This window comes from Natator depressus, chromosome 2, assembly GCF_965152275.1.
Source record: "Natator depressus isolate rNatDep1 chromosome 2, rNatDep2.hap1, whole genome shotgun sequence".
In the NCBI taxonomy this organism is placed as follows: Eukaryota; Metazoa; Chordata; order Testudines; family Cheloniidae; genus Natator; species Natator depressus.
The window spans coordinates 199,417,655-199,444,232 of record NC_134235.1 but is presented as its reverse complement, the minus strand read 5'-3'; the positions used below and the strand labels follow the sequence as shown (position 1 = coordinate 199,444,232).

The window sequence follows — 26,578 nt, the reverse complement described above, 5'->3', positions numbered from 1 at the left end:
TAATAGCCTCTCCTTATTTCTTTCAAATAGGGGCCAGTGAACTAGTTAACCAGATTTGTAACATCAGCAATTAATGCTAATGGAATATTGCTTTAACCACCCACCAGCATGACTGATCATGCTTATTTCTAGGCCAAGCTAATGGCAAGAGTGTAAAATAAGATGCCTCCCACTCACATTTGTTTCTTCTTTTAGCTTTGTAAACGTTTGGCATCCAATTAGAGCAAAGTACATCATAATGTGCAACCAAACAAATGTTTTCCAGTGGAAATTCACTATTTAACATACATGGCCACGATATCATAACTATTTTCCTAGAACGCTGGTTGACGTAATTTTTTAATTCAGAGAAACTTAATAAGACACAGGTTGCATTTTAAGGACCAGCTTTATACTCCGTGAAAAGATACTGTGCCAATAAAATCTGCAAACAAATTTTGCTAACTATCCAGAGTACAAAGAAAAGGAGTACTTGTGGCACCTTAGAGACTAACAAATTTATTTGAGCATAAGCTTTCGTGAGCTACAGCTCACGTCATCGGATAAATAAATGAAAAAATGTTTAGGGTATGGGAACAAACCTTTGCCTCAGGGTACAGAATGAACTCACTGTAAAGTCCCATAAGGTATTAAAATTATTTACAGTCCTGTTTTTTTAATATTCCATTAAAATACTCTTCCATTACTGTGGGAAAAAAAATACTAATGTTTTCTGTGCATGAAATGGAGTGATTTAAATCTAGCCGCGATTATCCAAATTACATGGGCATTTGAAGTTGTATGATTATTTTCTCCCTGCAGTGTTCGGCAAATTGCATTATTGCTTTTAGATGTGGACTGTAGTTTAAAAAAATAGCTTGAACATGCATGGTGTGCACTTAGAAAACATTTTATTGAGTCAAAATACTGTGCAAAGAAAGACTAATGAGAATTACCAGGCACAAATCAGCCTATGGGAAAAACTACATTGAACATAAGAACAGTCATACCGTGTCAGACCAATGGTCCATCTAGCCCAGTATCCTGTCCTCCAACAGTGGCCAATGCCAGGTACTTCAGAGGGAATGAACAGAACAGGTTATCATCAAGTGATCCATCGCCAGGCGCCCATTCTTAGCATCTGGCAAACGGAGGCCAGGGACACTTCAGAGCATGGTTTTGCATCCCTGCCCATCCTGGGGTAATAGCTATTGATTGACCTACCCTCCATGGACTTAGTTTGTTCTTCTTTGAACCCTGTTATAGTCTTGGCCTTCACAACATCCTCTGGCAAAGAGTTCCACAGGTTGACTGTGTGTTGCACGAAGAAATACTTCCTTTTGTTTGTTTTAAACTTACTGCCTATTAATTTCATTTCGTGACCCCTAGTCCTTGTGTTATGAGAAACAACACTTCCTTATTTACCTTCTCCATACCAGTCACGATTTTATAGACTTCTATCATATCCACCCCTTAGTTGTCTCTTTTCCAAGATGAAAAGTCCCTGTTTTATTAATCTCTCCTCATATGGAAGCTGTTCCATACCCCTAATTAATTTGTTGCCCTTTTCTGTACCTTTTCCAATTCAAATATATCTTCTTCTTTTTTTGAGATATGGGGCAACCAGATCTGCACACAGTATTCAAGATGTGGGCATACCATAGATTTATATAGAAGTAATATATTTTCTGTCTTATTATTTACCCCTTTTCCTAATGATTCCCAACATTCTGTTAGCATTTTTCACTGCCGCTGCATATTGAGTGAATGTTTGTAGAGAACTAGCCACAATGACTCCAAGATCTCTTTCTTGAGTGCTAAGAGCTTATTTAGACCCCATCATTTTATATGTATAGTTGGGATTATGTTTTCCAGTGCGCATTACTTTGCATTATCAACATTGAATTTAATCTGCCATTTTGTTGCCCAGTCACTGAGTTTTGTGAGATCCCTTTGTAACTCTTCACAGTCTGCTCTGGACATAACTATCTTGAGTAGTTTTGTATCATCTGCAAATTTTGCAACCTCACTGTTTACCTCTTTTTCCAGCTTATTTATGAATATGTTGAAGAGTATTGGTCCCAGTACAGACCCCTAGGGGATACCACTATTTACCTCTCTCCATTCTGAAAACTGACCATTTATTTCTAGCCTTCATTTCCTATTTTTTAACCAGTTAGTAATCCATGAGAGAACCTTCCCTCTTATCCCATGACAGTTTACTTTACTTAAGAGCCTTTGGTGAGAGACCTTGTCAAAGTCTTTCTGAAAATCTAAGTACACTGTATCCACTGAATCACCCTTATCCACATGCTTGTTGACGCCCTCAGAGAATTCTAGTAGATTGGGGAAGCATGATTTTCCTTTACTAAAACCATGTTGACTCTTCCCCAACAAACTGTGTTCATCTATGTGTCTGATAATTCTGTTCTTTACTATAGTTTCAACCAATTTGCCTGGTACTGAAGTTAGGCTTACTGACCTGTAATTGCTGGGATCACCTTTGGAGCTTTTAAAAATTGGCATCACATTAGCTAGTCATCTGGTACAGAAGCTGATTTAAATGATAGGTTACAGACAAGAGTTGTTAGTTCTGCAATTTCACATGTGAGTACCTTCCGAACTCTTGGGTGAATATCATCTGCTCCTGGTGACTTATTGCTGTTTAGTTTATCAATTTGTTTCAAACCCTCCTCTAATGACACCTCAATCTGAGACAGTTCCTCAGATTTGCCACCCAAAAAGAATGATTCAGGTTTGGGAATCCCCCTCACATCTTCAGCTGTGAAAATGGATGCAAAGAATTCATTTAGTGACTCTGTAATGGCTTTATTTTCCTTGAGTGCTCCTTTAGCTTCTCAATTGTCCAGTGGCCCCACTGGTTGTTTAGTGGGCTTCCTGCTTCTGATGTACTTAAAAATGTTTTGCCATTACTTTTTGAGTCTTTGGCTAGCTGTTCTTCAGATTATGTTTTTGGCCTTCCTAATTATATTTTTACACTTCACTTGCCAGAGTTTATGCTCCTTTCTATTTTCCTCAGTAGGATTTAACTCCCACTTTTTAAAGGATGCCTTTTCCCCCTCTCACTGCTGCTTTTACTTTGATGTTTAGCCATGGTGGAACTTTTTTGGTCCTCTTACTATGGTTTTTAATTTGGGGTATACGTTTAAATCAAGCTTCCATTATGGTGTCTTTAAAAAGTTTCCATGCAGCTTGTAGGAATTTCACTTTTGGCACTGTACCTTTTAATTTCTGTTTAACGAACTTCCTCATTTCTGTGTAGTTCCCCTTTCTGAAACTAAACGCTACCATGGTGGGCTGCTTTGGTGTCCCCCAACCCCAAAGGGATGTTAAATTTTATTATGTTATGGACACTATTACCAAGTAGTTCATCTATATTCAGCTATATCCTGTTGACCAGATCCTGTGCTCCACTTCAGATTAAATCAAGAATTGTCTCTCCTCTTGTGGGTTCCAGGACTAGCTGCTCAAAGAAGCAGTCATTTAAGGTGTCAAGAAACTTTATTGTTTATGGAATTACTTTGTTTACAGAAAATGAAAAACAGAAGGTATTTTTTAAAAACACCACGCAGGACTGCCTAACTAATTATAAACTGGGACTCTTTGCTTATTAAGAAAAGAAAAGCTACTACATGTTACATTTTTAAGCTGACTAAAACTGTTTAAGAGTATATTCAAATATGATCTAAAAAAACTGTTACACGTACATTTTACTGTAAAGATTTTAATATACCTCCAAACATGAAAATGTTGACCATTTTACATCATAAAGTTTGTATGTCAGCTGAAAAACATGGTTACCTGTTGTAAAAGAAAGGTTTAGTCATCAGGTTGTATTCTTGAGGGTCATTTGGTAGCTTTCACTGACATTTGCCTGGTAGCTATTTGATGTAAAAAAAACCCATCTTTCATGTGACACACACTACTCCAGTTGATAAATGATGAAAAGTCACATAATAGCAGTGCTAGCAGATGGCGAGTGTATCCACTGTTAGTGAATATGTACAATTAATGAGTTACATTTTACGTGCAGTTTTCATTTTCTTTTCTATTTCTTGAAACCCCAGCAAGCATTGCCAAAGGGCTGATTAGCAACCTAAAAATCCAGAACACCAAAATGAGAGAATAGGGAATCTTAGGCATTATGTTAGAGCCATCTGCTTAACACACAACATGCATTCATCACGAGGTTTGTTTCCCCATCAGGTTCCCGTTATGTACCTACAATATTCGTGGTCTGTTTATTGCTTTATATATCTGCAAGAGTAAACTAAATTCAAGAGAATAGCAGTGAGTAGATACGTTATTGAAGATAAATACAGCTACAGCCACTTTATCAAACTTCCCAGTTCCAGCCTCTGTAAGCCTCAATACCATTTTCTTGACAACACAACACGGCAGGGTGCAATAACTGTTTCAGCAATGATACTTTGATAAAATTATTACATAAGGAAATTGACTAAAAATGCTTCTCCTAAACTAATATGAAATACTGAATACAAACCTGTTTTTGTTAAAACAGCACAGAGCAGTTTAAATGTCAGTGGTTTTTCTTGAGTCACAGAACAAGCCTGACTATATTTTCACTCCCAGCTTGGTAATCACAACACATTTCATCTGTACCTTTAGAAACTAAGGGCAGTAAAGTCAATGGAAATTTTGCCATTAACTTATGTGGGAACAAAAGCAGGCCCTACAGTTAGTTGGAACTTTAAGATGCCTGTGTATGTTAATTGGAGAGAATAAAATTGTATAGGGCATGTACAAAGCCAAATTAAAAGTTGTATTAAGCAATGAAGCTAGTGAGGATGATTAACAAAACTTGTCCTTTAGTTTGGCAAAAGATCTGCAACTCTTTCAATAATCTTGAGATGCAGGTGATTAATCGCAGGAAGCATCCATGGCTCCAGCCCCATTGTCCCCATCCCAACTGTCAGTTATTAGAACACAGCTTCCTTCATGCATGATCTGGTTCTCACAGTTGTCCAATGCATCATTGTGACTCAAGCACACTTCCACTTCTTTTTGATCAGTATCATGACTTGGATGCCATTTTTCTTCTGATTCCTCATTGCCATGGATCGATGTGTCTTTGTCCTTTCGTATCTCAGATGCCTTGTCTGAGACGCTATCCAGCTGGTCATTCAAGACTGGTTTGCAGTTCCCAACATTTTCAATTGTTGACAATTGTGCTTCTAAATTTCTTGTGTTCTCTATAACTTCACACTCTGGTTTTTCTTCTGCTGTTTGTTTCTCCCTAGAACTTAGTTTAGCCTTGATTGATTTCTTTGTTTGTTTGTTGTGCATCTCTTCTTTGGAGAACCTCCAGTGAAACTATAAATAAAAGATTTGAAAGTTAAAGGTCACTTTAAACAAAAATAAAAACTCAAGTAGAAATTTGCTTTCTGAAATAATAATGGTTGATCTGGCCAAAGGATCCAACCTCAAAATATATATTGTATATGAGTACCCATTTAAATTGTTACATTTGTAGCTATTAGACACATGTAGATACAAAGCTTCTGTTCCTTTCTCTGTCTCTACTGCTTTGTATGCTTAGTAAGTTTCTTGATGAAGGATATTTCAGTGCTGAGGTAATAACCCACAACATCCTGGCAGACATTCCAAACTGTTCTGAAAGCAAGAAAATGGAAAGCTGTGCTAATGTAGACAAACAGAGGAAGAGATCCTGGAATATTATTCCAGTTTTTCAACAAGTTAGCAGCAGAAGTAACAAAGCCTGACTGAGAACACAAGCTCACACATTCACTAAGCGTGTGAAGACAGCAACTCAGAAAAATTAGAAATTCAGCTTTTAAGGTGGAATCCCACAGCTTGTTTTATGACTATTTATCCTCTCTCTCAGATATGTGTAAGTGTGTATATAAAGTGTGCTATGTACACATTGATATAAAACCAAAATGTGAAAGAGCTGTGCAAGAACAGTTTTATAAGAAAATCATTCAAGTATTGTCTGTCACATAGAAAAGTACTGTACTTCTATCCTATGTACTGTTTGGAGTTTGCCACAAAATAACTCTAAAGGGTTTTCTTTTTCAGAAGCTCACAGTTCCCACAAGACCAGCATTTGCAAGATTAAACCAACATTTTGAAACTTTCAGGAACTTTTCCAAGTCAGTTTGAGGACTAAAAAATTCCAAATATATAATCTGAGCTGCTTGTGCTAAGCCATACATACAGTGCAGAATCCAGAAGTGATTTTACAGTACAATGTTTTAAACACTGAGCATTTAAAAGACCAAGTGATAAACAGTGCAAGTAAGTAGCAAAACATCCTGAGCCATTTGTACAAAAGTTTCAGGGGGAGAATGCACAAGGCCACCTCATACAACACACACCACAAGACTCATCTTGACCACCATTTTGGATGATCTGTGTTGACTAATGCTGAAGGCTCTATTTTGACTAGCAATAAAAGTAACTATGGTTTCTTGAAATGTTGATGCAATAGTCATAGAATTAAAATCAGAAGGGACCACCAGATTGTCTAGTCTGACCTCCAATATATCACAGGCCATCAAAACCACCTACCACTCACACACTGAACCCAACAACTGAAATTAGATCAAGGTATAGCCCTCAGGAGACTATTGCGTGCCACAGGCAAAGAATAGGAGAGACTGAGGTGCACCAATGCCCAAGGCCCCTGCAAGGGCAGGAAATTGATTGAGAGGTACCCAGATGAACCTGGCAGGCAACTTGGACCACATGCTGCAAAGGGAGATGAAACCACCCCAAGACCACTGGATAATCAGCTGAACATGAGCTCCCAGTGTGATGTTGTGGCCAAAAGAGCTAATGCGATCCTGGGATGCATAAACAGGGGAATCTCGAGTAAGAGGAGAGAGGTTACTTTACATCTGTATTTGACACTTGTGCACCCACTGCTGGAATATTGTTACTCTTCGGGGGATTCTGCGGGACTGTGCACCCGCAGAAAACACCCTCCCTCTGCAGATTTCCTGCTTTTCCCTGCAGAAAACGGCAGGGAAGCTGCACTTGGGGGAAGGGGGCGGGGGGCGATCATGTGTGCAGTTTTTTGCGGGGGGGTTACCACCCCAGACAGAGCTGAGGCATGGGAGGGGGAGCACACAGGGTTACATTTCTGCAAACGCAGAGCTGCCCAGCTCGGAGGCTGCATCTCAGGCTCCGCTGACTCTGCATGCAGCCTCCTGGCGCCAGTCGTGCTCCCCGTCTGTGTGCTGGGAGCCTTCCTGTTTTCTGTGGAACAATGAGTGCCCGCGGCGGGGCTGGGTAACGGTGGGAAATGAGGGAAGGGGGCTAAGGGGAAGGAAGGAGTGGAACAGGGCCGGGAGAGGGGCAATGTGGGAGTGAAGGGAAGGGGATGGAGAAGAAAAGGGAATAGGGGAATCACAGCGGGGAAGTGGGAGCCTAACATGCTGTGTCCCCTCGGCAGCAGCTGGGGCTCCCCCGTTAAGCAGGCCCATCAAACTCTCACCCTGACAAGCCCTACCCCCCGCTACACCTGCACCCCTCTGACAAGGCCCTCACGCCACTGAGCCCCAACCATCTGCAGCTGGACCCCAACACCCAGACCCCCCCCCCACTGAGCCCCCACGCCCCGCCCAGCCCCATCTCCCCACACTCAGACCCCACCCCCGCTGAACCCAACCACGATCACCCGAACCTCCTGCAGAGTCCCATTGTCCCTGCATCCGGAACCCCCCATGAGCCCCTGTGCATCCAGATCACCCACTGAGCCGCCCACACCCAGACTGCCCCACACAGAAACCTCTCACCCCACACCTGGATCCCCCCCACACTAAGCCTCTCCACACTTGGATCCTGCTGGGCTGAGCCTGCCCAGCCATACCTGGCACAGGGGGGCATGCCCCCAGGGTGCTTCTGGGGCAGGCCCAGCCCTTGCACTGTGTCAGGGTCAGGTGCAGCCTCACTGCTGAGTCCTTGTACTGGGGGAGGTGGAGGCCTCAGGGTGATCTCCCACCTCAATGCAGCCAGTGGCCTGTGCTGCCATGCTGGAGCCACATTTATTTACTGACAAATAAAACTTGCAGAATTTTAAAATGTTGTGCACATAATTTTTAACTTTTTGGCAAAGAATTCGCTTCGGAGTAATATTGTGTCCAGTTATTAATGCCCACAATTCGAGAAGGATGTTGATAAATTGGAGAGGGTTCAAAGAAGAGCCACAAGAATGATTAAATGATTAGAAAACAGGCCTTATGGTGATAGCGTCAAAGCACTCCGTCTATTTAGCTTATCAAAGAGAAGATTAAGGGGTGACTTGATTACAGCCATAAGTACCTACACGGGGAACAAATATTTAATAATGGGCTCAGCTGTCTAACAGAAAAAGGCATAACACATCCAAGCGATGGAAGTTGGAGCTAGACAAATTCAGACGGGAAATAAGGTGTAAATTTTTAATGGCTAGAGTAATTAACCACTGGAATCATGTACCAAGGGGTTGTGGTGGATTCTCCATCACTGACAGTTTTTTTAACTCAAGAATGGATGCTCCTCTAAACGACATGCTCTCAGAATTATTTTGGGGCAGTTCTGAGGCTTGTAGTAAACAGGAGGACAGACTAGATCAGGGGTCGGCAACCTTTCAGAAGCGGTGTGCTGAGTCTTCATTTATTCACTTTAATTTAAGGTTTCGCGTGCCAGTAATACATTTTAACGTTTTTTAGAAGGTCTCTCTCTATAAGTCTACATATTATATAACTAAACTATTGTCGTATGTAAAGTAAACAAGGTTTTCAAAATGTTTAAGAAGCTTCATTTAAAATTAAATTAAAATGCTGATCTTACGCCGCCGGCCCGCTCAGCCCGCTGCCAGCCTGGGGTTCCGTTCACCTAGGCCAGCAGCAGGCTGAGTGAGGCCTGCGGCCAGGACCCCAGCTGGCATGGGCTGGTAGCCAGAACCCCAGACCGGCAGTGGGCTGAGCGGCTCAGCCACTGCCATTCAACCCACTGCTGGTTTGAGGTTCCGTCCGCCGGGAGGGTCCCAGCTGCCAGCCCCGCTCAGCCTGCTGCCAGTCTGGAATCCCGGCTCTGCCCACATAGAGTGGGTACCTACCATCTCCCTGGTTCTAGCCCATTCTCTTCCTCTCTCTCTCTGCATTGAGCTGAGGGTGGGAGTGCGCTGAGCACAGGGCTGGGGGTGAAGGAGCAGGCTGGGGGTTGGGGTGTAGGGTCTGCCCGGGAGCTAGAATGAGGGAGGGGGCTCAGGGTTGGGGCAGGAGGTTTGGGTGTGGAGTGCTTACCTGGGCAGCTCCCATTTGGTGCGAAGGGTGCAGGTGGGAATGTGGCGGCAGGTGCAGGAGCTCCCGCTGGTGCTCAGGGTGGGGGTGAGAATGTGGGGGTGCAAGAGTCAGGGCACAGGGTGTGGGGGGGGCTGGGTATGTGTGGGGGGTGCAGGAGTCAGGGCAGAGGGCTGGGTGTGTGTGAGGGGGGTGCAGGAGTCAGGGCTGGGGTCGTGGGGGGGTGCAGGGGTCAGGGCAGAGGGCTGGGGTGTGTGTGAGGGGGGTGCAGGGGTCAGGGCAGAGATCTGGGGGGGTGGGCTAGGGTCATAGGGGTGCTCCCAGCCCCCTGCCCAGAGCGGCTTATGGCAAGGGGCTGGAGGGGATATACCCTGATTCCACCCCACTTCCCCAAGGCCCCATCCCCACCTCTTCTCCGCCTCCTCCCCAGAGCAGCGAGCGTGCTGTGGCTCCGCTTCTCCCCCTCCCCCGCAAGGGCCATCAGCTGATCGATGGCAGGAAGGGAGAGGAAGGGCAGGAACCCAGCACGCTGGGGGAAGAGGCAGAGGAGGGAGGACCTTGCCTGCCCTGCAGCAGCTGCCGGCAGGACCAAGCTTCTTCACCCTGCCCCCGGGGTGGTGGGGGGAAGGGGGCAGGGTTTTTAATGGCATGCTACTGCCTGCCGGGGTCCCAGCCTGGGTTTGGCAGCAGGCTGAGCGGGGCTGGCGGCTGGGACCCGGTGGGCTGCAGCGTGCCATTAAAAATCGGCTTGCGTGCCATCTTTGGCACGCATGCCATAGGTTGCTGACCCCTGGACTAGATAATCATAATGATGTCTTCTGCCTTAAAATGTATGAATCTATTAATCAGACCTAGGGGAAAATTCCTTCCTGACCCCACATATGGCAATCAGTTAGATCCTGAGCATGTGAGCAAGAACCAGCCAGCCAAGCACCTAAGAGCACTGGCCAACTCTGTCCAGTGTCCCATCTCCAGCTGTGACCATCTCTGAGGCTTCAGAGGGATGAAAAGAAAAAAGAAACAAGGGGGAGGAGAGAATCCCTTCCTGACCCCTAATAGGCGTAATGTGCTTATAATATCCAAAAATTAGTCAGAGGGCAAAGGATTTATCTGCCTCATCCCTGAAGGAAAAGTCAACCTTTCCAAGCAAAGTCAGCCGAAACTTTCAAGTGGTTAGTTACTTCACCATTTAAACAAATTGCCTCACCAATTTGCCAGCACCCAGGTCCCACTCTGCATCGTGCTGCATGCCAACAGCATGCCAGCTGTCAAAAACTCAGCAGCAGCTCCTATCGGGGACTGGGCAGATCCAGGAAGTGGGATGGACCCATTACCTGAGAGCTCACCAGCAGGGAGGGTAAACTAAGGAGTCGGGGGAGAAGGGAGGGAGTCCAGGAGGGTCAGGTTGGTGAGGGGAGGGGAAGCTTAGGCTGGTGAAGGGCACTTTGCCTCACACATTTGCAGTTCTTCTGGCACCCATGCTTTCCATACTACATAAAATACGGGAGGCTGTGGACCTTAGCTTTCTCCTCTGCCTGTCCAGCTGGAGTCCAGAAGTCATTTTCCCAATGCTACAGGTCTATACCAACCACCACCAAGAGGACAGCTCACGTTAACAAATCTTTTGCCCTCCTTAGCAATCTGATGCAAGAGAACCACCCAAAACCATATCTTAGAGAAAAAAACATTTTCCAAACGAAATTTTGAAAACCAGCCTTCCCCATTTTGCACCCACAGTTTTAAGCCCACAGATAACTGTGAGCACAAAGTCTGCCATTTGTGATCCGGTTCTGCTCACAAATAAGGTAGTTGTGTAAATCCCATATGTTATGCCCACAGTTAATTGCACATGCAATTGCTTGCAAGCTTACAGAGGCATGGTTGAGACCCTTACTTCATAATGCTGAAGTAATGCTCCAGCTGGTCAAACTCTGAGGGAGCAAAAAATCTCCTAACACTAGCTAGATTTAGCCTATATTCTTTTATGTTTTATTTGAGCCTAGATGTTGTTCACCAAATGTATCTTGCATATAAATATATTAAAGCGACCACTGCAATTTTTTAACTTGAGTGTCTAAATTTAGACACTTGAAAAAAGTGTCCTGATTTTCAGAGGTGCTGAGCACCCACAATTCCCATTTAAATCAGCTGGAGTTTTCCCTGAGTAGAGGCTGCATATCAGGCCCAAAATGTTAAAAAGTTTCTTCTGAACTAAGGTCAGCCTTTACAGGGTTTAATGTTCATGAAGCCTAATTTCTGCTGAAATGAGCCTTAATTTTGTCTCAAGAAACAGCAGATAAACTTTATGAGTAATTAGATTAAATCTGCAGCCTGTGATGGGGCAATGAGAAATACAGTTATCGCTGTCTTACAGGAGAGTTTGTACAATTCCTTATACGTTTCCTTTCTGTTCTGCTGGCTGAACTGCATAGCACCAAACTAGTTCATATGTAGGATTTAGTTTCCACCCCTGCAATTTCATTTTAATCTTATCAGCACCTCATATTTTCCCCCTCCAAGTGTTTATCTACAAGAAAGTTTTAAACATGTTGTAATCAAAAATTAAATAAAGCTATCTGATCTTTGTGCCTATGCTTTTGTGCTGTGCAGAATGCTTAGCAACTGAATCAAATGTAAGGAGGTTTATGTCAGTCGTTTACCAGCACCTGAATAACAATGATAACTTTTTTATAGAACTAGTATGAATTTGGATGATTTTACCTCTCCCATCATAGGTGTAATGTGAAAACCATCATATTTTATTACTTGTATTTTTGTACTACATTTATTTCAGACTTCCTGCATGTAAATAATCTCTTATCAATAGACATTTGTAAAATTTGAATGAATCTTTTCAATGGTATATGTAAAAATAATCTTTTCAGTCACACTTGGTGGTTTGCAGCTGCCACTACCGTCAACTCGTTAGTTATGGATTTATCTATTTGAATTTATACTAATATGTATTATAGGTTCCCATCCTCTTCACTAAAAACTCACAAAGCAAACAAAAGCACTGCCCATGATGATAACCACCCCAACCCTCAGCCCAGCTCCTCCTAAAAGGCCTGAGAAAGACAGGCTTTGCAGCATGCCTAGAAGAGTAATAAATCTGGGCTCTGGTTAACCAAGTAGCAGAAGTGAATTCTAACATAAAAGAACACCATGCCAGCAGCTTATTCTTGTTTATATTAAGGGGGATCGAGCTTGAGCATCTCTGCTGATCTCAGCTGTGGCAACAGTGAGCAGCTAATAGTGGAGTTTCCAGGAGGGAGTTTGGGGGATTTTTGCTTTATAAGTACGGTTTTGTCTCAGCAACAAGGATAGAGAGTCATTAGCTAGTCTGATAGTCATCAGTGGTCTGCAGTGGATGTGTCATCTTTTGCTTCCTGCCTGAAGAGAGAGGAGACTTTGTCTGTATGAAGTGCAAGCTGGTAGCCCTGATGGAGGTGACGGTTTGTGGTCTTGAAGAACAGCTGACTACCTTGCAAAGCACCAGGGATATGGAGGATTTTCTGGTCAATACTACAGAAAATCCCACAGGGAATGGTAACAGAATCAGGTGCCAAGAGCAGACAAGGAAATGAAGATAGGAAATTTGTCATCACCAGAAGTAGGAGAACCCAAAGGGCGTCTTCACAGCTGGACATATCGAATCACTACTATGTGCTGTGTAAGACATCTGAAAAGAACAACCAGCAAGGCTAAATTGGAGCAAAGGACCTACAGACAGCAGAGAAAAGACCTGAGAACTGCTGCTCAGCTCAAACTAGATGGTCTCAGACAAGTTCAAGAGAGCATATCCACAACCGGCCAGAGAGGAAGACAATCCTCAATGGGGATTACATGCTAAAGAGAATGGACAGGACATTCTGCAAGGGCTAGAAGGACAGCAAGGCAGTTTGTTGTTGCCTTCCAGGAGCAAAGACAAAGGACATCACCACAGGAATAAACAAGATTCTGAAGTCGAAAGGAGAGACTCTTTAGGTTAGGGGCGGGCAAACTTTTTGGCCTGAGGGCTGCATCGGGTTTCGGAAATTGTATGGAGGGCCAGTTAGGGGAGGCTGTGCCACCCCAAACAGCCAGGCATGGCCCGGCCCCCGCCCCCTATCCGCCCCCCCGCTTCTTGCCCCAATGCCCCCCCTCCCCAGGACTCCTGCCCCGTCCAACCCCCCCGTTCCCTGATGGCCCCCTGGGGACCCCTGTCCTATCCACCCCCCTGTCCTCTGACCGCCCCCAGAACCCCTGCCCCTGACTGCCCCCCCACCGCCCCCATCCAACCCCTCTTCTCATTCCTGACTGTCCACCCAGGACCTCTGCCCCATCCAACCACCCCTTCTCCCTGTCCCCTTATTGCCCCCAGAACCCCTGCTCCTGACTGCCCCCGCCGCCCCATCTAACCCCCTCTCTCCTTCCTGACTGCTCCCCCAGGACCGCTGCCCCCATTCCCCGCCCTCTGACTGCCCCAACCCCTATCCACACCCCCGCCCCCGACCACCACCCCAAACTCCCCTGCCCTCTATCCAACCCCTCGCTCCCTGCCCCCTTACCGCACTGCCTGGAGCACTGGTGGCTGGCGGTGCTACAGCCGTGCCGCCCAGATGGAGCCAGCCACGCCACCGCGCAGCACAGAGCACCAGGTCAGGCTGGGCTCTGCAGCTGCGCTGCCCCGGGAGCTCGCAGCCCCGCCGCCCAGAGCATTGCGCCAGCAGCCCAATGAGCTGAGGCTGAGGGGGAACAGCAGGGGAGGGGCCGGGGGTGAGCCTCCCGAGCCAGGAGCTCAGGGGCCGGGCAGGAGGGTCCCGTGGGCCAGATGTGGCTCGCGGGCCGTAGTTTGCCCACTTCTGCTTTAGGTGGTGATCCACATTGGCACCAATGACACTACACCTGGCACTATTCCAGAGACTTCAGGGATCTAGAAAGGGAGCTGAAGGAGAGGAATATCCAGACTATCTTCTGGGAATCCTTCCTATGCCTCAAGTGAGAGAAGAAAGAAGAAATCAGAGGTGAACAGTTGGTTAAGTAAGTGGTGTAGGGGAGAAGGTTTTGTGGAATACTGGGGCACCGATCTCCTGGGTGACAGACCAGCGAGGGTATCTGGGAGGGCTTTAAACTAACCAGAAAGGCAGAGGGTGTTAATGGAGCAATCGTGGTGCCAACACCCAAATATGTAAACCAGCCACATGGTGTCATGCATATGACAAATCCAAGCACAAAGGGTAAAGGTAAGGGACACATTTTTAATCATCTATATTCTGATGCTAGGAGCCTAAGTTATAAACAAGAGGAGTTGGAGATGCTCATGTATGAGAAGAAGTATGATATGGTTGGTATTACTAGAACTTGTGGGATGGTTCATGTGACTGGAACATTAAAACTGATGGTTACAACTTATTCCATAGAAATAGAGGAAAAAAGAGGAGGGAGTAGCACTTTACATCAAAGACACAGGAGAGTGTTACCCAGGGACCTCCTGATGCCAACTGGCAGAGGGCACAGGAGATGCACAGAGTTTTACATGGATCCCCTGCATCAGGTATGCACATAATAATTCACCAAAGGGTGATAGGTGAGGACTCTACTGAGAGCCAGTAGTCCATTGATCATCATAATCATTTTGAAATGTATGTACAAGTTAATATTTAAGGAGCTATGTATCTATAATAGAAGTTATAGTCACAAAGCCTAGGCCTTAAGGCAGGTAACCAGGAGATGATGTGACTCAGACAGATTCCTTCCGGACAGGATGTAATAAATGCTTATTTCCCTGTCTGGGCATTGTGTATTATCCATGGCACAATATAGATCTATTTGCATCTGGAGCCAAAATGCTAAACAAGGGATTGTGAAATCTTCAAGAGAGGAAATTTACAAGAAGAAATAAAACAGCAGGAGGGGGATCCTGTGTATGAGTAAAGAGAATGAATTGTTGGAGTATATGTGGGGGGCAGAGTTCTCCCCTGCACAGTACCCCCCCCGCACCCTTCCTTGAGTAGGCAAGCTGGCAGTGTGACTTGTCTCACAAACAGAAGATCACAACTGAGCCTGGCTTGTGAAACGCTGGGAGGACTTTGGGATGGGCGTTGCTATATAAGACAGGAAAGTAACTTGTTAAATAAATCCAGGTTCTAGAATGCAAGTTATGAAAGTATTTTATATGTAACTATTTGTTTCCAATATTTCTACTTGCCGTCATTTGAATCTCTTCTCTTTGTTAAATAAACTTTTGCTTGTTTTTCCCATAAATATATCTAAGTGAGGTGTGTTAAATGGAACTGTGATCTGAGGTGAAACTGGTAAGCTGGAGTGTTCTGCTTCTTTGGGAACAGCAAATCTGTGAATTCTGTGAGTGTCCAATGGACCAAGGGCTAGACGCTCCTGGGGGATGCTTGGAGGGCTTGGCAGTTGAGTATTCCTATCACTGACTTGCAGAGGGCCAGAGAGAGGAGTGCTTGTGTTGCCCAGGGCTGGTGGAGTCAGGAAGTTGACACATGATAGACACAGATAAGGCTTCTTCATACTAAGGGCAGGTGGTAGCGAGGTGCCTCCCAACCCTGGGTACTCTTGGGAAGTGTTAGAGTCATAGAGGATTCAGAATCACAGAACCTTGAAAGCTTATGGATTAAAGTTCTAACTAGTAAAACCAAAGATGGGCTACTGGCGGGCATATGTTACAGGTCACCAAATTCCACTAGTGAGCAGGATGAACTGCTCCTTAGGCATCTGCCCATAAAGGGTAGAAGGAAAAAATTGTGTTATCGTGGGTAACTTCAGCCTGGTGGACATTTGCTGGACATTTCATGTAACCAGTAATGAAATGTCCTTAAAGTTTCTAAACATTAATAGCTGATGATTTCTTAAAACAGAAAGTCCTGAAACCAGTACAATGGTGTGAGGGAACTCAATAGTGGATCTCATTCTGATGGCCAAAGGTGACTTAATAGCAGGCCTAAAAATCAGTGGTTGCCTAGATACTAGTGATCATGATCTGATTATATTTACTTTGTGCAAACAGAATATGGCACCAACTAGCAATATGTTTATTTGGAACTTTAAGAGGCCAACTTTTCAAAGAATAAGGCAATTAATTGTCAGTATAACTGACGGAATATAAATTTAAAATGGGAAGCATTAACAAAAACTGGTAATTGATCAAGAACATCCTAGTGGATGCCCAACAGCCACGAAAAAGGTTATCCTGGGCAACAAATCATCCTGGTTAAAAGCAGTCCACATGGTGGGTCTACCCCAGAACTGTAGACCCTGGGAGCCCTGGCAGTAGGACAGTGAAACCGACAGTCTTGTCAGTTTTGATGCTGCTAGTAATAGTGATGAAACTGACAAGACTGTCAATTTTACTCAGTAGCTGTCTGGGACTGGGGAGCAGATTTTACTTTGGAAACTCCGTATGTCAGTGATTCTGAAACAAATTTTGGGGGGATTTCTGATTCATAGGAAATAAAAAACGAACTGAATTAATTCCCATTTGGAATGAAACTAAATTTTAAAACTACAAAATTTCCTGTGAACTGGAAATCCTGTGTTTTGGCCAGCTCTACTCCTAATGTCCAACTCCACTTAATAAGCAGGCTCAACATTCTGCACTAGCTGAACTTCTGAATGGTCCCCGGGTGTCATCCCATTGCATTGGTAACTAATGTCAGAGTAGCTGCAGTAGATAGAGCAGGAATAAAATGGAGGCAGCACTAGGAGCTTCTTCATCCTCTGATGGCTTGCTTTCACTAGATGGGTTGTATTTCATCTTCATACTTCACTTTTTTGGCTCCCTTGCATGCAGGTTGGGAAAGGTGAAACACATGTGAACAAGACCTGCTGGTCGGCAATCTGCCATTTTTTGCCTTGTACAAATCTCTGTATTTTCTCCTATCCTTTAAAGTATGACATGTTTGGGCCAGGGTTTCTGCATGCTGCTCATTTAATAAAGGGAAGTGAAACACCTCAGGGAAGTGGGAATAAAATGAAGATGTACACTGATACCTGTCAGCTGCATGCTCCATTAATGCTAGCTTGGTTTGGTTACTTTTTATAGGTTAGTGAAATTCTCCCAATCTCATATGTCAGTATTTATTTATATTTCAGAAGCACCTAGAAGCTCCAACTGAGATTAAGGCTCCACTCTACCAGACTCTATCCAAAAATATAGCAAGAGACAGTCCTCTGCCCGAAAGAGTTTACAGTCTAAACAGATAAGGCAGACAAAGGGTAGGAGAAAGGAAATATTACAGTCCCCATCGCACAAATCATGAACAGTGGCAAACAGAGATTAAGTGACTTGCCCAAGATCACATAGGAAGTCTGTGGCACAACCAGGCATTGAGCCTACATCTCCTAAATCCCACTCCAATTCCTCGCTGTGTTTATTGTTTTTAGTAGGCCACATAGTCTCTAGCTCCCTCCAATGGAAGGAAGAGTGAAGGACAGCACCTTTCATGTCCTTTGAGTATTTTGTTATTTCTTTGGTTTAATAGTTCACACCAGAGTTCTAAAGTGTTCTGATAATATTCAGCAAACCTTCTAAGTCATTAGAAATGTTGAAACTGATGTGGAAAATCAATTAGAATATTAGAGTACTGCCGCAATAAACCTACACAGGAATTCAAGGTCATTTACCTTAGATTCTTTCTTCTTTGCTTTCTGGGGTAGAGAGGGTCTCTGAAGAAAGACAATCTGCTTAGTGGCTAAATTCCCCTCCCTGTAAAACATAATCCTGAAAATGAGTCAAGCTCATACAAAGTAGGATTCAAAATCCAAGAAGTACCTCAGTCATTTGCTTAAACTGGGCAAAAGAGAACCACCAGAAATAACCGAAACATCTGACTGTCTCAAATGCATATGGATAGAATGGTATTTGTTGGGAACCATCATCTTAATTTAGGCTCATGTCTAATTTGATACACCTAAAATCCCAGTTCAATCGCTGATGTTTTTTCTGCCAAATGTTTGAGAATTCAAGTATCAACACAGAATAAAGTTTTTGAAAAAAAATCAGTCTATGTGACAGGCATAATAATCTTTATGTGCACTACAATGTCAATCACACATTGCAGTGTGCTTTTACTAGCCAAGCAATAAGAGCTGCCAGATTCTGCAATAGTGATAGCACTGATTAATGCACAGCTCGGGTGTGTAGGAAAGCACAAGGCAAAGCCAAATGCCTCCATCACTCAGGCTGTGCGTTAATCAGCACTAACGAACAATCTGAAGCATTTTATGGAGGTAATTATAAAATGGTTGACAGAAAGGAGTGGAAAGAAGGGAGGACACAGCACAATGTTGCAAAAAGGGATTAAAAACCCTTATTTGTGATTTTTCATCCACTGATTTATTCAAAAGTGTATGAAAAACATTAGATTAGAATAACTCCTTCCACTGGCTTTCCCAGCATGTTTGGTCTTTATAGACTGTAAGCATTCAAGGACAGGAATTGTCTTCATCTGCGTCTCATACACCACTGGACACAATGTTGGTGCTTTAATAAACAACAACTTGGCATATAAATCTATTTTTTTTATTCATGACTGATGAAGTCACCTATTTGAAGAGCAGTTCCGGAATGTGCCGTAGTAAGGATCAACTGCTGTCACATGCCTGTATTTTTAGCCAGTCCCCATGAAGAATGTTTTAAAACTATTTACATTTCTATTAATATAATTATGCTTATGATGTAAAAGTAGATATAAAAATGACCAAAACCCACCAACAAAGGAAATTCCAACTGAAGGCTACTACAGTGCTATCAGTATTATTTCACCCACTTTGCTGAGCTACTGCAGCAAACGATGTATAACACCACACACTGTTCTGATAGCTACTGATGAAAGACAACATGTGCTTCTACCACTAGGCCACACCACTCTACAAAGGGAACCACAGTTAGTTTTTTTTTTTTTTTTTTTAAATGGAGCTAAGAACTTACACCTGCAACCCGGCACTCCACATACAAGTCTGGCAGCATTCTAACCCCCACCCCCACCCCCTTCCTGCCCAGCAAGATTTGTGACAGGGCTGAGGTAGGGACAGAAGTGGACAGTTCTTGGAAAGTTTAGTGCGCATGTGCAGGGAACTATATGCTAGGAGAACAGGGAGCTGTCAGCACAAACTATCATGCTGATACAGAGACTTCCTTAACCAAAATGCAGTGCCCACACAGTACCTGTTTGTCTTTACAATTGGAGTAGGAAGCACACAAGTCAGCTGCCAACCATACACCGCGAGAGAGTTCAACAGTGGAATATAATCTGTCTGCACTTCAACTCCCTGGGAAAGAAAAATCAACTGTTAGGATTATCGCTTGATGTGTGACAATTTTTTTTTAAACAGTGTTCTGTGTTGTTTCTTTACAAAGTTAGATCATTTTTGCAAGTTAAGAAAATATTTGAAAATGCAAGACATGTAGGATCATTCTCCAGTTCTCACTAAAGAGTTAAATATATTTGTTTAAACAGTGCAAATATGAAATTTCTTTTTGGGCTCTAAACCGTTCATGTGACAGCTGATGAATCAGATAAACAGGGCTACTTCATTTTGTTTTATCAGAGCTCCCTTGGACAAGTGGCCTCCTGCAATCTTCATTGAAAAAAAGAAGAATTACATCCTTGCAAACAAAAAGGAATTCATGAGACACAAAAACGCATTACACTGTGTGGTCAAGATTCTGCTCTTGATTATGCTGGTGCAAATCCTGAGCAACTCTCCTGAAGACAAGCAAGTTAACTTCTGCTTTACACCAGCAGAGCTGAGAGCTAAATTTGGCCCTCCGATTTCAAAGCATTTCATGGGGAGTTAAATGACAGTATGGTGGTAATGAACCCATGTTATTTGCATCCAGCAGCAGAAAGAAAATATAAGTACAATTTGTTTTATTCCTTTTGTCACCGCAGGCAAATAAACATTGCCTGTTTGTTATTCTGAATCAGGAAATATGTGGGCGAGACCAAAACGTTACCTTTTAGTGTAAAAGTCTAGCTTCACTCAGAGATGCTGAACAATAGACCCTTGCTAATTCTCTCTCTGCTAATCTATAAACCTAATAATTCGCTCGAAAGGAACAAACAGTAGTCTCAGTAAAGATTGCTACAGGGAGCACTAATCGTACAAAATAATCTATTGCACATTTACTCTTCAGTGTTACCAATCTTACTGAAGTATTATCATAAATTGCTAATACACTTGTCACTACAAATACTATTACACTACATGACATTATAAATTCTGCTTGCCAAAATAAATGCACAAATACATTCTGTGATGCTGTGAGTGTGTGTGTGTATTCATTTTCTTGTTAATTCTCAAAACAGGGTAAAGCACCATAGTTTTACCAGTGATCAGTGTCAATCAGTAAGGTACTAGTTCAAATCAAAGTCTATACATATTGTAATAACAATAATTTGAACAGACATAATTCATATCCTACTGTAGTATTTTAAACAGAGGACCTGATTTTCAGTCTTAATTGGGCTTTCCTTTTTGTGCATGCGATTTATGTCACTTAGATAGCTATATAACTGAAAGGCAGGTATAGCTGGGTAATTAATCACTTACATGACCTAAACTGCAAAAAGAAAAGGAGTACTTGTGGCACCTTAGAGACTAACAAATTAGCTCACGAAAGCTTATGGTCAAATAAATTTGTTAGTCTCTACAGTGCCACAAGTACTCCTTTTCTTTTTGCGAATACAGACTAACACGGCTGCTACTCTGAAACATGACCTAAACTATATATGAACTAACTAAAGGAGCAAAACTGTACCCATTTAAAGGAAAGCCATGATTTGAAAATCTGTCCTAAAATATGCACATGAGCACACATTGGATTAACCTTGCTTTGGGTTTCTTCACAAAATCTGTCAGATGCTCACAATGATACACCTACTTACAGAGATGAGACATATTTGCAAGGACTGGCAGCATCACCTTATATAAGACAGCATGAAGGTACAGGAAAGGAAGAAGATGGCTTTTAAGAGAAAAGATAAATTCTAATTTAGCTTCTGACTCAATTCCTCAGAAGCTTATCAGAACTTCTTCAAGACTACCATGACAGCAGAAGTGCCATGTTTATGGAGCCTCAGAGCTACACAAATCAGAGATTCCACCAACCCCACCATCTTTGTCTTCCCTCCCTCCAGCTGCCAAACTGACTTTTTCCTCTTTTCAGTTTTTAAAATGGCCCAGTGCCTGAGGAAAATCTATTAAAGGTACAGACAGATGTCCAAATGCCTTTGAAAGCAAATACTAGGAAAATACTAGGTATTTTGGAATGAATTTATAAAAAATCGGAGATTTGTCAGAGAGCTCAACAACTCCTTATCTCCAGAATTATCCAGAAAAGAAGATAGTAATATCCAGGACAAGGATAAAGACTGAAACCAGAACATTTGCTGTGGCAGGCACGCCACTGGGCAGCTGCAAAAGGAGCTGATTGAAAAAAATTCCCTCTATCGCACAGTACCATGAGCGGGAAAACTTTCGGGACTTAACAACAAAGGACATGCAAAGAGTGGCTCAGGACAGACAGGGATGGCGGAGCCTTTTTTGTGCCCTAAGCGATGTCTGATGGTGCAGGAAGGATTCAGACTTCAGATTCAGCACCTCAGGGCTAAGATTATCAAAGACAGCCTTCCTGTTTCATCGAGAAATGTGACAAACATGTCAAAATCCGAGAGTAGTTATGGCAACCAGGAAGAGCACCACGACAACACAAATCACATTTGGCTGCTGCAGGAGTCAAACCATTTCAGCAATGCGTTGTCTCCTGCCACAGCCAGTTTTCTCAGCAGGCTCCTGCAGCGGCAAGACAATGAAACCCTGTGGGATTTTGACCTGTCTGACTTGTCAGATCTATGCATCACCTGTAGCAGATGATGTTATATGTCTCAACAGACGCTTAGAGAGAGAAAAGAGCAGGCTAGGGTTCAACAAAATTAAAGCATTTATTAGTTCAGAAGGTTGAAGTGTATAAGAAAATTGAAGGGGAAGGATTAGGAGAAAAGGGTGGATAGAAATTGTTCTAAAGGTGGTTTCTGTTTTCTGTAAGTGTTAGTCTCATGGTGCCTTTTTATCCACCCTTTTTTCCGAATACCAGTCAGCTGGGTTTCTAGCACCCATGAGAAAGCATATCCATACCCTGCCAAGGTACATACCTGGCCCTAGAATCACTTCCATGGCCCTCCTTAACAGTTCTGCTGGAAGTCACTCAATGCCTCTGTGGAATCAGCCAAAGTACCTCTCCCCAGGTCACCATGCCAGTGATCTGCAGGCACACACCTCCTGCCCCATCCCAACTAGCTCTGTTCGGTGGTGGTAGGTAGGGGAGAGGACAGCAGCCTTTTTTCACCTTAAGTAATTTTTTTTTTCAAGTGGAGCTCAAACTCTTCACTGGCAGTACTAGCAGCTTTAGAACCAAGAGCCACAGAGGCACTAACATGGAAGGGCAAAAGGAGGCCATGATGTGTAATTGTATCACAGCTGGAACTTGTGTTCCACCAGGAGTCATAGCTGACTACGACACGTGGGAATACACATATTCATAATAAGCCTGAGTGTGGTACCATGTCGAAGTGTCACCGTTATAGTTCTTTCCAACACAAAAAACAGCTAAATACATAGTAAATTTTAGCACAATCTTGCCACGCACCAAAAAGCAGTCTCGAATCTTTTAGTAAATGTAATTTATATTCTTATATTAAATGTAGCTATATTAAGTTCAAATACAGAAGAGCATGAGATTTAACTACTGTAATAAGGATGTTTTTGAAGCTCAGGGTTGGTTAGATAGAAGAAGTAGAAAGTACATGACAGAGCTCTGATGAAAAAGAAGGTGCACAAATAATACCCTGTATCAAACTGGGAGACATTTCATTCTGTGAAGGGAGCAAAACTGTAATTAACTCACTTCCCACTCTCCTGTGGTTGATAAGTAATCTCTGATCACACCTTGAGTGTCAAAAAACTAGAACACATTGAGCTGTGTTTTTTCCCTGATTTGCAACACATAATAAGATTTCATTTTTATTTATTGTTTTGCTGTTTGGTTTCAACATTTCTTTCCCCCCACAATAGTCTCAGCTCATTAGAAAACTAGAAATTCCTAAAACCTGATTTTAAAAAAAGGTAAAGATAATATCTAGGGCAAACCATACAACATACTGTATTCACAATATTCATTTTCTTCTACAGTTGCAGTTTTAGCCACTGAGCAACACACACACAAAAAAGACTGCTAAGTTCTTGTACGACTGAAAAAAATTCAGTCAAAATGATTTATTTTTCTTGAGTTAAGTAAATGTAGTTTAGTTACAAGTAAGCCAACTTTGGTCACTGCCTAATGTATATTTTCTTGCAATGTGGAGATGAAACAGACCAAGATTAAGGAATAAAAGGTGGAGCATCCCATTAAATAAGTCTTAATAAAGCATGTAAGGCAAATCCAGATGAGCTGTGCACTGAAAAGAATGATAGGGTTTGGAGGTGGAGAAGGAATCCTGGCAATCAGGATGGGGAACAGAAACGCAGACAAATTGTAACTGTCCCCTGCTTCTCTGTGTGGGGAAATGGGTTGTCAATTATTTTTATTTATTATTTGTATTGCCATAACACCTAGCAGCCTCAAAATCATACAGGGAATGCACACCCCTGTCTCAGATTCGGACAACCTGCCCCCAGTCACACTGCAGTTATGACTCTCCATAGCCCCATGGGAAGGGGAAGTGGGGAGAGCAGGATTTGCACCACAGAAAAAGAGAGAGGAATAAAAATGTGTCTGGCTCGCTGAGAACAGGCTGGTGAGGGTCTGCGGGGAATGTTTTATGTCCTCTGTGCATTATGAGGTGAAATAATCCCTAATATGGAGTTGTTAATGATATTTCTGTTCTACTTTTGCACTCTTCCCATAAAGTCATTTGGGCTGATCATATAATATTATTGATCTATTTTAAAAAGATATTTATTGTTAGCAAAAGATTAGTTATGTGTCTGGGTAGGGTACAGCAATAAAAGTTGAACTATCCTGCTCTCATATTGGGATCATCCTAAATTTCAATACATAGCACAACAGAACATTGCTAGTTTGCACTGACTGGGAAGTCCACGGTGGATTACCAGCTTTCTAAATTAGACACAGGTCCTGCAAACTCATCAGCTTGGGCAAACCCCTGCATCTATATAGAGCCCAGTGACTTCCAGCTGGTGTGAGTGATATCTACCCAAGCAGATCAGTTTGCAGGATTCAGACAACAGTGAGTAACAACAACAAAATCACAGGGAGGCCTTTGCAAGTTATTCTGGACAGGTGTAGTTCAGATAGTTCATGGTACACGTGCACTGTGTATATTTTGAGAAAGTAACAATGCCTTAGTCCAATCACTACAGCACATTGCTATGACAATTTAACTGAGAACAGGGGTGAGAGACTACCAGTTGTTTTGTAAGAATTTTGGATTTGCAAATTAGATAAATGAAGATGAGAACAATTCTGCTCTATCAGTTACATCTTCATCCCCCAGCTCCACTGTGCATGGGCCAAATTGCATGCTCCTAAATGCACCCAAATGTCACAAGTCCAAAACTGTGTGTGTTGCTGAACAGTCTTAACACCTGTGTGCATGTCAACGGTAAATCTCCTTTCCTAGTGGGTTTTGTGGATGCAGATTCTAGCCCGACACATGCACGCGTATTAGGATTGTTCAAGTGCTCACACTTGGTGTTTGCACCTGCAGAGCACAGACATGTTTATGTAGAGATGCAATTTGCACAATGGAGGAAGAGTAGAGGCTCAGCTGTAAATATGGCTCTATGCGGCTAACACACCAATACAGTTCACTCATCACTAGAAAGTGTCTTTGTAAATGTTTTAAACTAACATTTCAATGGCAATTCTCACAGCCAGTACTGTGGGAAACTTTCACATTCTTGGCCATAGGGTATGAGAAATATAATCCAACAATTTTTTATCAGTATATTTTTTTAAACCAATTTATCTAGACCATAAAATGCATCTGGTGTATTTCAGTAGTTATATTCTTGTGACACCTGTTTAATTAGGCTCTACTAGACTCTCACATAGCTTCACTTTGGTACTGGTTCTACTATCTGTCAGTCAACAATGTTTGGAAAAAAATTAGCTCATTTATTGTTCAGGAATATCTCTGATGATAGCCAGGCACACTTCATAGCACACACTGTTCAATGTTGTTCATTCAGATTCCCACTGCAAGTCATTCAGGGTAAATTCATCCCCCTGCCTGGACAACGCCCAAGTAATCAGCCTTTGTGATGACAACTCCATGAGTATGAAATTTACCACACACACACACCACCCCAGTCTTTAGGCAGTCCACAGAGCTAAAGAGCAGACCCTTCACCATCACTATTCCAGTCGATGGAAGAGCAGCCATTGCCCTCCTCTATGCAGGGTTGGGGCTACTGGATAGGTGTTGTCATGGATCCCCTGGCCTGCCTCCAAAGATCCCTCCAACATACAGGCCTATTCAGAGTTAGTCTGGAGGAGGGGGATGCACAGCACCCAATTCCCTGTTCAGCTGCTTCACTCCCATCTCCACTGCATGGCTTAAAGGTGACCTGATGAGGGAATGGAAATGAATTTGTGCCTTTTTGGTTCTTTATGAAGTATAAAGAAGGGCTAGAAGAGTTTTTTTTCCTGCTTGTTTCCAGACTGGAAATTCAGGTCTGCGTCTGCCCTTCCCAATTTTTCCTTGAAGACTCTATGGACGACTGGACAGTTAACAGGCTTATGACAAAATCATAGATACCAAAACAAAACATGAGTGAGAGGGAAAGTGATCATAATTAAGAGTGTCTAAAACTCTGTATTTTGTCTGCTTTTGGCAACACCTATTTAACTCAAGCCCCCTATAAGAAGACAGAAGAAATGCTGTCTGTGTTAGAATTTTAACATTCCTGTCCTTGCAGTCAAGGGCTGAAAAAGGTCTGAATACACATTTCTAGATTCCCCAACTAAGACCTCCAGCAAAACCAAGGGAAGATCAGACTTGGCATTTCTGTTATTTTTTTAAGGTAAGAAACAAACATTACAAAAAAAACCCCCAATGCCCTTCCCCAAGCTTTTTAGCTGTATATACATGATAAAAGAGCAAAACAAGGACAAACCGCCAATATTTTCCCCACTGAGCAGATTACTTTTATGTGGTACAGGCCTTTCATAGGACTGAATTTAGTAGTCATCACCTTCAACCCTCCTGCTATTCTAGTCATGGGTCTTTCTCATGACCACAGACTGACAAGTGTAACAAAGTGAGGAGATCAAAGTC

The 26,578-nt window shown here is 43.0% G+C and overlaps 1 protein-coding gene across 4 annotated transcripts in view; it reads right to left on the bottom strand.

Moving 5' to 3' along the window:
- Window positions 1-3,488: 3,488 nt before the first annotated feature.
- Window positions 3,489-26,578, bottom strand: part of RFTN1 (raftlin, lipid raft linker 1) — a 112,321-nt gene continuing 89,231 nt past the window's right edge. For all 4 annotated transcript variants that reach the window (XM_074943312.1, XM_074943310.1, XM_074943309.1 and 1 more), the window contains exons 8-10: window positions 19,444-19,547; window positions 17,901-17,982; window positions 3,489-5,334 (exon numbers count right to left, since the gene is read on the bottom strand). In XM_074943312.1, coding sequence (XP_074799413.1) covers window positions 4,882-5,334; window positions 17,901-17,982; window positions 19,444-19,547 — 639 coding nt within the window. In that variant the 3' untranslated portion in view covers window positions 3,489-4,881. The remainder of the gene's footprint in view (window positions 5,335-17,900; window positions 17,983-19,443; window positions 19,548-26,578) is intronic.